The 11,427-nt window shown below is 59.6% G+C and overlaps 1 protein-coding gene across 1 annotated transcript; it reads right to left on the minus strand.

Annotated features, from left to right (window-relative positions):
* Positions 1-3,996: 3,996 nt before the first annotated feature.
* KPTN (kaptin, actin binding protein) lies at positions 3,997-11,015 on the minus strand. Its single transcript, XM_045772275.2, has 12 exons — positions 10,741-11,015; positions 10,338-10,420; positions 10,143-10,227; positions 9,996-10,050; positions 8,872-8,947; positions 8,680-8,753; positions 8,190-8,299; positions 8,036-8,113; positions 7,284-7,359; positions 6,396-6,531; positions 6,109-6,291; positions 3,997-4,433 (listed from the first exon to the last, which is right to left on the minus strand). Exons 1-12 carry the CDS (start codon positions 10,961-10,963, stop codon positions 4,305-4,307), a joined length of 1,308 nt encoding a protein of 435 aa, XP_045628231.1. The 5' UTR covers positions 10,964-11,015; the 3' UTR covers positions 3,997-4,304.
* Between the last annotated feature and the right edge of the window lie 412 nt (positions 11,016-11,427).

Genomic DNA, 11,427 nt, shown 5'->3' on the forward strand with positions numbered 1-11,427 from the left:
CTGGGGTCTAGCCTCAGATCCAGAGTGTCCCACTGGGGTCTAGCCTCAGATCCAGAGTGTCCCCCTGGGGTCTAGCCTCAGATCCAGAGTGTCCCCCTGGGGTCTAGCCTCAGATCCAGAGTGTCCCCCTGGGGTCTAGCCTCAGATCCAGAGTGTCCCCCTGGGGTCTAGCCTCAGATCCAGAGTGTCCCACTGGGGTCTAGCCTCAGATGCAGAGTGTCCCACTGGGGTCTAGCCTCAGATCCAGAGTGTCCCACTGGGGTCTAGCCTCAGATCCAGAGTGTCCCACTGGGGTCTAGCCTCAGATGCAGAGTGTCCCACTGGGGTCTAGCCTCAGATGCAGAGTGTCCCCCTGGGGTCTAGCCTCAGATCCAGAGTGTCCCCCTGGGGTCTAGCCTCAGATCCAGAGTGTCCCACTGGGGTCTAGCCTCAGATGCAGAGTGTCCCACTGGGGTCTAGCCTCAGATCCAGAGTGTCCCACTGGGGTCTAGCCTCAGATCCAGAGTGTCCCACTGGGGTCTAGCCTCAGATCCAGAGTGTCCCACTGGGGTCTAGCCTCAGATCCAGAGTGTCCCCCTGGGGTCTAGCCTCAGATCCAGAGTGTCCCCCTGGGGTCTAGCCTCAGATCCAGAGTGTCCCACTGGGGTCTAGCCTCAGATCCAGAGTGTCCCACTGGGGTCTAGCCTCAGATCCAGAGTGTCCCACTGGGGTCTAGCCTCAGATCCAGAGTGTCCCACTGGGGTCTAGCCTCAGATCCAGAGTGTCCCACTGGGGTCTAGCCTCAGATGCAGAGTGTCCCCCTGGGGTCTAGCCTCAGATCCAGAGTGTCCCACTGGGGTCTAGCCTCAGATCCAGAGTGTCCCCCTGGGGTCTAGCCTCAGATCCAGAGTGTCCCACTGGGGTCTAGCCTCAGATGCAGAGTGTCCCCCTGGGGTCTAGCCTCAGATGCAGAGTGTCCCCCTGGGGTCTAGCCTCAGACGCAGAGCGTCCCCCTGGGGTCTAGCCTCAGACGCAGAGCGTCCCCCTGGGGTCTAGCCTCAGATCCAGAGTGTCCCACTGGGGTCTAGCCTCAGATCCAGAGTGTCCCACTGGGGTCTAGCCTCAGATCCAGAGTGTCCCACTGGGGTCTAGCCTCAGATCCAGAGTGTCCCACTGGGGTCTAGCCTCAGACGCAGAGCGTCCCCCTGGGGTCTAGCCTCAGACGCAGAGCGTCCCCCTGGGGTCTAGCCTCAGACGCAGAGCGTCCCCCTGGGGTCTAGCCTCAGATGCAGAGCGTCCCCCTGGGGTCTAGCCTCAGATGCAGAGCGCTCCCCCTGGGGTCTAGCCTCAGATGCAGAGCGCTCCCACTGGGGTCTAGCCTCAGATGCAGAGCGTCCCCCTGGGGTCTAGCCTCAGATCCAGAGTGTCCCCCCCGGGTCTAGCCTCAGATGCAGAGCGTCCCCCTGGGGTCTAGCCTCAGACGCAGAGTGTCCCCCTGGGGTCTAGCCTCAGACGCAGAGCGTCCCACTGGGGTCTAGCCTCAGATGCAGAGCGTCCCACTGGGGTCTAGCCTCAGATCCAGAGTGTCCCACTGGGGTCTAGCCTCAGATCCAGAGTGTCCCACTGGGGTCTAGCCTCAGATGCAGAGAGTCCCACTGGGGTCTAGCCTCAGATCCAGAGTGTCCCACTGGGGTCTAGCCTCAGATCCAGAGTGTCCCACTGGGGTCTAGCCTCAGATGCAGAGTGTCCCACTGGGGTCTAGCCTCAGATCCAGAGTGTCCCACTGGGGTCTAGCCTCAGATCCAGAGTGTCCCACTGGGGTCTAGCCTCAGATGCAGAGTGTCCCACTGGGGTCTAGCCTCAGATGCAGAGTGTCCCCCTGGGGTCTAGCCTCAGATCCAGAGTGTCCCCCTGGGGTCTAGCCTCAGATCCAGAGTGTCCCACTGGGGTCTAGCCTCAGATGCAGAGTGTCCCACTGGGGTCTAGCCTCAGATCCAGAGTGTCCCACTGGGGTCTAGCCTCAGATCCAGAGTGTCCCACTGGGGTCTAGCCTCAGATCCAGAGTGTCCCACTGGGGTCTAGCCTCAGATCCAGAGTGTCCCACTGGGGTCTAGCCTCAGATCCAGAGTGTCCCACTGGGGTCTAGCCTCAGATCCAGAGTGTCCCACTGGGGTCTAGCCTCAGATCCAGAGTGTCCCACTGGGGTCTAGCCTCAGATCCAGAGTGTCCCACTGGGGTCTAGCCTCAGATCCAGAGTGTCCCACTGGGGTCTAGCCTCAGATGCAGAGTGTCCCCCTGGGGTCTAGCCTCAGATCCAGAGTGTCCCACTGGGGTCTAGCCTCAGATCCAGAGTGTCCCCCTGGGGTCTAGCCTCAGATCCAGAGTGTCCCACTGGGGTCTAGCCTCAGATGCAGAGTGTCCCCCTGGGGTCTAGCCTCAGATGCAGAGCGTCCCCCTGGGGTCTAGCCTCAGACGCAGAGCGTCCCCCTGGGGTCTAGCCTCAGACGCAGAGCGTCCCCCTGGGGTCTAGCCTCAGATCCAGAGTGTCCCACTGGGGTCTAGCCTCAGATCCAGAGTGTCCCACTGGGGTCTAGCCTCAGATCCAGAGTGTCCCACTGGGGTCTAGCCTCAGATGCAGAGCGTCCCCCTGGGGTCTAGCCTCAGACGCAGAGCGTCCCCCTGGGGTCTAGCCTCAGACGCAGAGCGTCCCCCTGGGGTCTAGCCTCAGATGCAGAGCGTCCCCCTGGGGTCTAGCCTCAGATGCAGAGCGCTCCCCCTGGGGTCTAGCCTCAGATGCAGAGCGCTCCCACTGGGGTCTAGCCTCAGATGCAGAGCGTCCCCCTGGGGTCTAGCCTCAGATCCAGAGTGTCCCCCCCGGGTCTAGCCTCAGATGCAGAGCGTCCCCCTGGGGTCTAGCCTCAGACGCAGAGTGTCCCCCTGGGGTCTAGCCTCAGACGCAGAGCGTCCCACTGGGGTCTAGCCTCAGATGCAGAGCGTCCCACTGGGGTCTAGCCTCAGATCCAGAGTGTCCCACTGGGGTCTAGCCTCAGATCCAGAGCGTCCCACTGGGGTCTAGCCTCAGATGCAGAGCGTCCCACTGGGGTCTAGCCTCAGATCCAGAGTGTCCCACTGGGGTCTAGCCTCAGATCCAGAGTGTCCCACTGGGGTCTAGCCTCAGATGCAGAGTGTCCCACTGGGGTCTAGCCTCAGATCCAGAGTGTCCCACTGGGGTCTAGCCTCAGATCCAGAGTGTCCCACTGGGGTCTAGCCTCAGATCCAGAGTGTCCCACTGGGGTCTAGCCTCAGATGCAGAGTGTCCCCCTGGGGTCTAGCCTCAGATGCAGAGCGCTCCCCCTGGGGTCTAATCTCAGATGCAGAGCGCTCCCCCTGGGGTCTAATCTCAGATGCAGAGTGTCCCACTGGGGTCTAGCCTCAGATGCAGAGCGCTCCCCCTGGGGTCTAGCCTCAGATGCAGAGTGTCCCCCTGGGGTCTAGCCTCAGATGCAGAGCGCTCCCCCTGGGGTCTAATCTCAGATGCAGAGCGCTCCCCCTGGGGTCTAATCTCAGATCCAGAGTGTCCCACTGGGGTCTAGCCTCAGATGCAGAGTGTCCCACTGGGGTCTAGCCTCAGACGCAGAGCGCCCCCCTGGGGTCTAGCCTCAGATGCAGAGTGTCCCCCTGGGGTCTAGCCTCAGATGCAGAGCGTCCCCCTGGGGTCTAGCCTCAGACGCAGAGCGCCCCCCTGGGGTCTAGCCTCAGTCCTTTACCTTGGCTTCGACAATCTCTTCCACATTGGGTTCCCTTCAGTCTTTATGCCAGGTCCTCATTTCTAACCTCATTTCTGTCCTCTGAGGTCTACACTACGATCTCAGCTCAGTTCTGCTTCTAGGTCTAACCTTGGATTTTCTCTCCCCATATGCCCCTCCCTCCATTCTTCTGGGCGAATCCAGCACCCAACACCGAGCCTGGCACACAGCAGGTGTCAAACACTTGCCAGAACAAAAGAATGAAGACAAGTCAAAGTCCGCTTCCTCTGGACATATAAATCATCACTGGTTGACCAATTCTCATAGGGGGCGGAAGGTGCGGGGGTCGGGTAAGATCATCCTGTTTTCAAACGGGGACACTGAGGTACCGAGACAGGGGTGCGCCAGCCAGGGCTGCAGGGCACAATGGGGCAGCCAGAGCAGGGGCTCCCAGCTCCACCATCCTGGTGGGCCTGGGGAGACCATCTCCTCCTTCAGGAGGCTTCCCCACCATGAATGGCTAGAGGCGATTACTCCAGTGAACTGCCCCTGGGCCCGGGGCAGGCAGCGGGTGGGAGCTCAGGAGGCGGGGGTCTCAGCAGGCCCCGGACCCGCCCTGTCCCCAGGCCTCTGTGACTGATGTTTCCTCTGCTGCACTTGATGCCGAAGCCGGGTCAGGACCAGCTCCGACGCCTGGACCAGGCTGTGCTGTGGGAAACAAGACGAGGCCGGGGCTGAGACAGAGCAGGAGGGACAGTGGTTAGAGCACATGTGAGCTTGGCTGTGGCGGGAGGTCGGAGAGCAGACCAGCGTGTGGCGTGGGAATGGGTCTCTGTGATGGGGTGAAGGTTAGACCCAGGAGGACTTCAGTGAATTTCCAGTGGGAGGAACAGAGCCTAGGCCCAAATGTATGGGTGTGAGGTTAGAACTCAGAAGAGACAGGGAAGGACCGGAACATGGGAGAGACACTACACTGTACGGGAGTGAGGCTGAGGTTAGACCATAGTGGGGGAGACAAAGGTGAGACCTTGACAACAAAGGATAGGCCAATAAGGCAGAGGAGGAACCAATCAAAGTGAAAAAGAGAGGAATATGGCACATGAGGGACAGAGTGAGACCCTGGTTGGAGGGTCTAAGGCTAGACCCAACAGAAGAGACAGAAGACATTACAGTGATGTGGCTTGAATGAGGCAGGAGGGGTGAGGGGATGGTTTGGCCACAGTAAAGGGAAATCCTTTGTTCCACAGTCGGACCCCAGCCTCTTCCACTGGGATGTAACCTATGTCCTTTCTGTTTAGGGTCTAACCTCAGACCTCTCCACTGGGGTCCAGCCTTTCTCCTTTCTGCTGAGGTCTAACCTTGACCATTCCATTGAGGAACGGACTGTAGGAAAAGACCCAAGCAAAGACTGCAGAGAAGGCAGTACCATTAGCTTCTGAGAGAAAGAACCCAGGCTAGACCATACAGAAAGGGTCTTGGAGGCAGACCAGAGGCAAGGAGAAGGCAAACAATACGCTAGGAAACAGAGGGAGACCACAGCCTGAGAGGTGGTGGTTGGGCCACAGGGAGAAAGTCGGAGGTTAGACTATATTAGTGGCAATGGAGGGTTCCAGGTTAGACCTTGGACCATTGGAACGGTTGGCTACTAGACCCTAACAGGGGTATGGCAGTTAGACTGCTATGGGGAGGGGAGGGTGGTCAAAGTATAGCAGAAGGCTGGACGACAGACCCCACAGCTCAAGGGCCGGGCCACAACAGAAAGTTCAGAGGTTAGGCCAAAGCGGAAAGGTTCAAGGTTAGTTAGATGCTAGTAGAAAGCCGGAGACTGGCTGCGGGAGGGCTAGAGGTTAGACTACAGGGGAGGGTAAGTCCCCGCCTGCTGTGGAGGGCAGAGGTTAGACCGCAGTGGACGGACCGAGGTTAGGTCATTCGGGGGTGGGGGTGGGGGGAGAGGGCAGATCTGGGCTAAACTACAGCGAAGGGAGAGAATCAGACAAAGCGCGAGGAACCGAGGACTGAGGTTAGGGAGGCTGAGGGTGGGCAGGGGCTGACTGATGTCCCGTCGGCATCCCCTTTGCCAGGACGGTGCCCTCCCGACCAGCGGCCCCCCTCACCGGGAACCGTCCTTGGCCAACAGGAAGCACCCCCCAGAAACAGTTACTCCTTCCTCTGGGAGCGCCTGTAGCCCACGGTCCCCTTGTGGAAGGTGGGCTCAGGCTTGCAGAGCTCCCGTGGGGTCAGGCCCCTGAATCCACGTCCTCATGGGGCTTCTCCCCTGTCCCCTTCCATGTTTCTGGGGAGAGCGTGCCCTCGACAGAGGTGTGCCAAAACCCCCCGCTTAGGCTCTGCTTCAGGGGGAACCCAACCCTGGAAGCCCGGCTACCTGCAGGATGTGAACGCCCTTCAGGGAGACCACAGCGAGCTCCCGCAGCCCGTCTCCGGTCAGGTCGACATGCGCCATGGCCAGCAATGGGCTGGAGAAGCCTCGTTGCCACAGCAGGCGGAATCCGCGCTCGGCCTCAGGGAGCCCCGACTCTGGGCCCAAGTACTTGTAACAGAGCAGTTCCTGCGGGGGCGGGGGGAGCGGAGCGCAAGGAGCGAGGATCACACGGGCACGCGGGGCAGAGGGCGAGGGGCTGGGCGGCGGCGGTCCCATCCCCCAGGTCCCACCTGCCCGTAAGTGGCCACCAGGACTTCAGGCCGCCCATCCAGATCCACATCGGTGACCAGGCCGCAGAGGACGCTGTCAAACTGGTCGCTGCCAGGCAGGAGAAGCTGGTCCTCGAGGCCCCGGCTCAGCAGGTCCCTGAGGGTCCCCGAATGCGGTGGGGAGACTGAGGTCATACCACAGCGCCCGCCACCCTTGGCGGCAGACCTGGGCTCGGTGCCCACACCGCTCCCTGTCTCAGGTCTGGGCCATGCTGCTCCTCCTGACCCCCGGACTCCCTCATCTCCGACCTGGACATCGTCACATCACCAGGGGGAACCCAAACCGCTCCCTCCCAGATTGTCAACCTGCTATTCCCCAGTAGGGACACCCACGCTGTCCCCTGGAGGCCGGACCATCTCACCCCCACGTGGAGGCGCCCTTTGTTCCTTTTGGTGACACCTCTGCCTCCAGTCTGGACGAGCACACGGCCTCCGTGGGGCCATGGGGGCTTGATCCCAGCCTGGCCACCTTCGCTGCCCACCAGGGGACCCACAGCTGGGTTGCTCTGGCTCCCGAGAGCAGACTGGGACATTTTCAGAAATTTTGCGAGCTGGCTGACATCATGTTGGTGGCTCGAAATCCACCACGGCGGGAGCAGGTACGCCCCAGAAATCGGCCAACACCACGAATCAGGGCTTTCTTACGCGCCGAGCAAGTTGATAAGCATTTGTCAACATGCTTGTCCGGGGGGAGGGCGGGCAACTCGGTTCCCACCCCAAGGCATCAAGGTAGCCCCGACAAGTTCCAGACCCAAACATTCGCACTCCCCCCCGCCAGGGCACGACCACCTTGACCTGCCCAGCCCTGAACGACCTCCCCCAAGGGGACTTCATGCTGAGGCCCCTCACCGATACACCACGGCTGGCTCCAACATGCTGGCCACGAGCACGCTATAATCCTCCCGCTGTGGTCGGTCCCTGGTCTCTGGAGAAGGGACACGAATGGGGCGGGGCCTAAGGGGACAGGCTCCAGGCTCCTCCTCACACCCCCAGCTCCATGAGAGGAGCTGTGCTAGGGAGGGACGCTTTGAGGTTAGACTAAAAGAGGACGAGGTTAGATCACAAGAGGACGAGTGAGGGGAGACGCCAGAAGGAGGAGCAGGTGGGAGGCCAGAGCGGGAGGGGGAGGAGTGAAGACCAACCAGAGGGGCAGAAGGCAGCCTGCAGAGGTCAGGCAAAGGAAACAGCAAGGGAAGGCCAGGGCACAGCAAGAGTGACAGCGACATGTCAGGGGCGAGGGGAGCCCGAGCAGGAGGAGGAGGGCAGCGTGGAGTCCCCAGTGGGGGGGTGAGGGGGAGCTCAGGGTTAGATCGCAGCAACAGACAGAGTGAAGAGGCCAGAGGGGGGATCAGAGGAAGTCACAGTGTGCAGACTGATGGTTAGACCACCAAGGCAAAGGCCGAAGTTCAACTCCAGGGAGGGTCTAAGATTAGACTACGGGGGCAGGTCGCTGAAGTGAAACCTGAGAGCACAGAGGGCAGGGAGGAGGCCTGGGAGGGATGGGGGGTGCCGAGGGGCTGGCCACTTTGGGACAGGGGCATGAATCCGGTGTGGGGAGCTGAGCTTGCAGAGTCGCCCCCCAGCCCAGGCCCGGCGCTCACCCTCAGGGGCCGAGAGGCTGAACACGATCACTCGGGAGATGGGGCCGTCCTGCAGGATTGTCCATGTCTGCAGGACCTCTGTGGGGAGGGGGAGGACTCAGGGCTCTGCCCCCAGCCCCCGGCCCCCGGTCCCGGCCCCCACCCCGGCTGTCACCTTGGCTTCGCTGGTCCACGTGGGCAACTCGGACATAACCACTCTGACAGCCAAGGGCGGAGAGTCGCCGGGACGTGCTGGGGAGGTTGTGGACATCAAGCCAGAGGACGCTGGTGGGTGGGTGGGGGACAGTGGAGCTGGAGGGCGTCACCAGGTCCTGGCCCCATATTCAGCCTTTCCAGGGGCATCTGCCCCCTTCCTGTAGCTCTGGGACCCCGCTGGAGAGTCTGATTTCTCTGAGGTTACCCCTACCGCCGCCCTCTTTCTCTGATTTCCCTGAGTCTGTTTCATGCTTTCTCTGCGATCACCACTGTTGACCAGCTTCTCCGAAGTCACATCCGTGGCCTGAGTTTTCTGAACGCCCCTCCCCTGCCCAGTTTCTCTGAGGTCATCTGCATTCCCGCTGTCCCTGAGGGTTTTCCCACCACCTGATTTCTCTGAGGCCACCTGCCCCGGTCCCCATGGGCCTCTTTCCAGTGGGCTCTCTTACCTACTGGTCAGGTTCGTGAGCTCTGGGAAGAGGTTTTCCACTGGCTGTTCTTCAAACTGATGGAGCCCCTCGTTCTGGGGGAACCAAGACCACCCCCCCCCCCACGTGGGAGTCAGTGACCAGCTTCACACCCAGCACCAGCCTATGGTGACCCGGGCAGGGCCATGCCCACCGCGCCTCCCTCTGCCTTACCTCCTTGTACAGGTGAATGGCCGGGTCATTCCCACTCAGGAGAAACACTGTCTCCAGTTGATTCCCGACCTGGACCCTAAAAGCAGAGAAATCTAGAGCCCAAGTGTGGCAGAGTCCATGTGTAGAACTGTCCAACCTCAGAATCGCAGAAACCTTCTGTTTCCAGGGCTCTCACCTGCTAGAATCCTCATTCTGGGTGTGGATTCAGGCACGGAACATGGGGCTGTAGGGTTCTAGAATACTAGAACCTCTTTAGTCTAGAACTCCGGTGTTCCAGAAGTTCTGTTTTCCATCTCCTTTGAAATACTCGAAGTTCTAAAAATTGCCACCATGGACATTCGGACTCAGAAAATAGCAGAACATCCAAATCCTAGAATCCAGAACATCAGCTTCTAGAATTCTCACCTGCTAGACCAGAGGCTGACAAACTATGACCTACAGACCAAATCCGACTTAGCCTCTATTGCTGTAGAAAAAGTTTTACAGAAACACGGTTACAACAATTATTTACTAGTGTCAATGGCCATCTTCTTGCTCCAGTGGCAGACTTGAGTGGTTATAACAGAGAGGGTTTGGCCCTTAACAGAAAAACTTGGCCAATCACTGTGCTGGACCACTGGTGTCCTAGAATGGAACTCAGAGCTCTAAAGTGGAATTTTCGTACTTTGGGATTCTAGAAACCTCACCTTCTAGATGGTCTGTCTAGATGGTATTCTGTCTCCTTGAAATAGGAGAACACGGAATAGGAGAATGACTTTATCACTACGGAATCTCAGAATTACCAAACGGCAGAACTGTTAAATCTTGGCATCTCAGAGCTTATGACCCTAGAAAACTTAGCATCTCTGGATCTTGCAGGCTCCAAATCCAGAAGCCCAGAACCTACGAGTTCTAGATGTCTAGAACACAGGTGCTCAATCAGCCCTCGGATGACCTAGTTCAGGGCCGAGGCTGGTCCATAGCCACTTTAAAAGCACAATGCTCTAAAAAACAAAACTAGAGCCTGACGCTCTATGGGCAGGTTTGCGGCCTCGTTTGCTAGAGCTTCCCTAGGACACACACGTGTGTGCACATACGCGCACACACACACACACTCGGTTGTATTACCCCTGCAGCTTACGTACTCCGCATGGCACAGCTGGAAAGGCGTGAACTGCAGCTCCAGGTTCAGGCAGCTCTCTGTGAGGGGAGCACATGCAGATGGGACTGGGGACCCGACAGGTGCCCCCTCCCATCTTTCCCAACCCTCCTTCCCTCGAGGCCACACTTACGGGCAATGGAGTCAAGGTTGTACTCAGAGCCTGGCTCGTAGTCGCAGTAAATGTTAAGGAAGGGGCTGCCCTTGTCCCCTGAATCCTGGGGTAGGAAACTGGCCTCAGGGGCGAGTAGGGGCAGTGAGAGCGATTTGGGTCAGACACAGTGGGATCGCAAGGAAGGAATGGGTAGGTGGAGGAGGGCCTGGATACCTTGATGAACGTGATCCCCACCACCAGGCCCCGCTTTGGGGGTGACTTGTTGAAGGTGTCAATGGAGACAATCTCTGCGTCCACTGGGAGGGGACAAAGTTCACGTCAGGCAGACTCCTGACCCCTATATCCCCCATCACGGTGACCCCTGACCTCTAGGGCTCACTAATCTCTGGCAGTTACCATCATCTCTGGGTCCGTGTGAATTCCGATCATCATAACCGTGGTAGGAGGGATCCTAACCTCCGGGTCTGAGGAATCCTGAACCCTACCCGCTGACACCGATGCCTCCTGATTATCAGCCTTGATCCCTTTCAGTCACCGTGATTCCATTCTCATCACGGTGCTCAGAAGCCTTCTCAACACCAAGTTCGAGGCCCCCCAACCCCATGGCGCCACGCACCGGGAATGTAGTTGAACTGCAGCTCCTTGGCCACGGGCCGGATTTTCTGTCGGAGGTCTTGGTAGCGGAAGCCCAGCACCTTGCCTTTAAGGGTGGCGGCCAGCAGCTCCCCGCGCCCGCCGGCGCCGCCCGCCAGCCCGTACACATTGCTCTGCGACGAGAAGCGCGTGAAGCTATCCTCGCGCAGCGGGCAAGGCCCTGCGGCCACGGCCGCCTCCCCCATCACGCCCCTCAACCACTCATCCCCGGCAGCGCCCACCGTGCCCCACCCCACCCACCGCTCCCGAAGCGACCTGAACCGCCGGGTGCCCGCACGCCGCGCAGACTGGTGACGTAAGAGGCTGCCGTCGCTGCCCTTTACCAAGATGGCCACCCGCCGGGCCGCCCGGGCTTCCTATAAGGCTGCCCCATCGCGCGTGCGCGCTCCTCGCCGCTCCTTTTCAGAGTCAGGGAGTGGGTTGCCCCAGGCCGGTTGTGGCCTGAACTGGGGAGGTGGTGGGACTCGCTGCGGGCTGTGTGGAAGTAGAGCAATAATCCTAAAACTCAGTAGCCCTTACGTGCCAGCACTTTCCATCTATCGATTTATTTCAAAGTCACAAGTAGGCTGAGGTAGGTACTGTGTTTTATGCAAGAGTCGGGGCACAGGAGGTAATTTGTCCGCGATCGCACAGCTGGTAAGCAGCCATC

The sequence above is a fragment of the Ursus americanus genome, chromosome 21 (assembly GCF_024610735.1).
Source record: "Ursus americanus isolate L20-20 chromosome 21, mUrsAme1.1.p, whole genome shotgun sequence".
NCBI classification, from domain to species: domain Eukaryota; kingdom Metazoa; phylum Chordata; class Mammalia; order Carnivora; family Ursidae; genus Ursus; species Ursus americanus.

What these genes read in the sequence shown, in the direction of transcription:
- KPTN (XM_045772275.2), bottom strand. Translation starts at nt 10,963, where the DNA reads ATGGGGGAGGCGGCCGTGGCCGCAGGGCCTTGCCCGCTGCGCGAGGAT. An exon ending in CAGCCTCTCGGCCCCTGAGG is followed by an intron (nt 7,360 to 8,035) that starts GTGAGCGCCGGG and finishes TCCCTTCTCCAG; the next exon opens with AGACCAGGGACCGACCACAG. An exon ending in AGGGCGTTCACATCCTGCAG is followed by an intron (nt 4,434 to 6,108) that starts GTAGCCGGGCTT and finishes TGTTTCCCACAG; the next exon opens with CACAGCCTGGTCCAGGCGTC.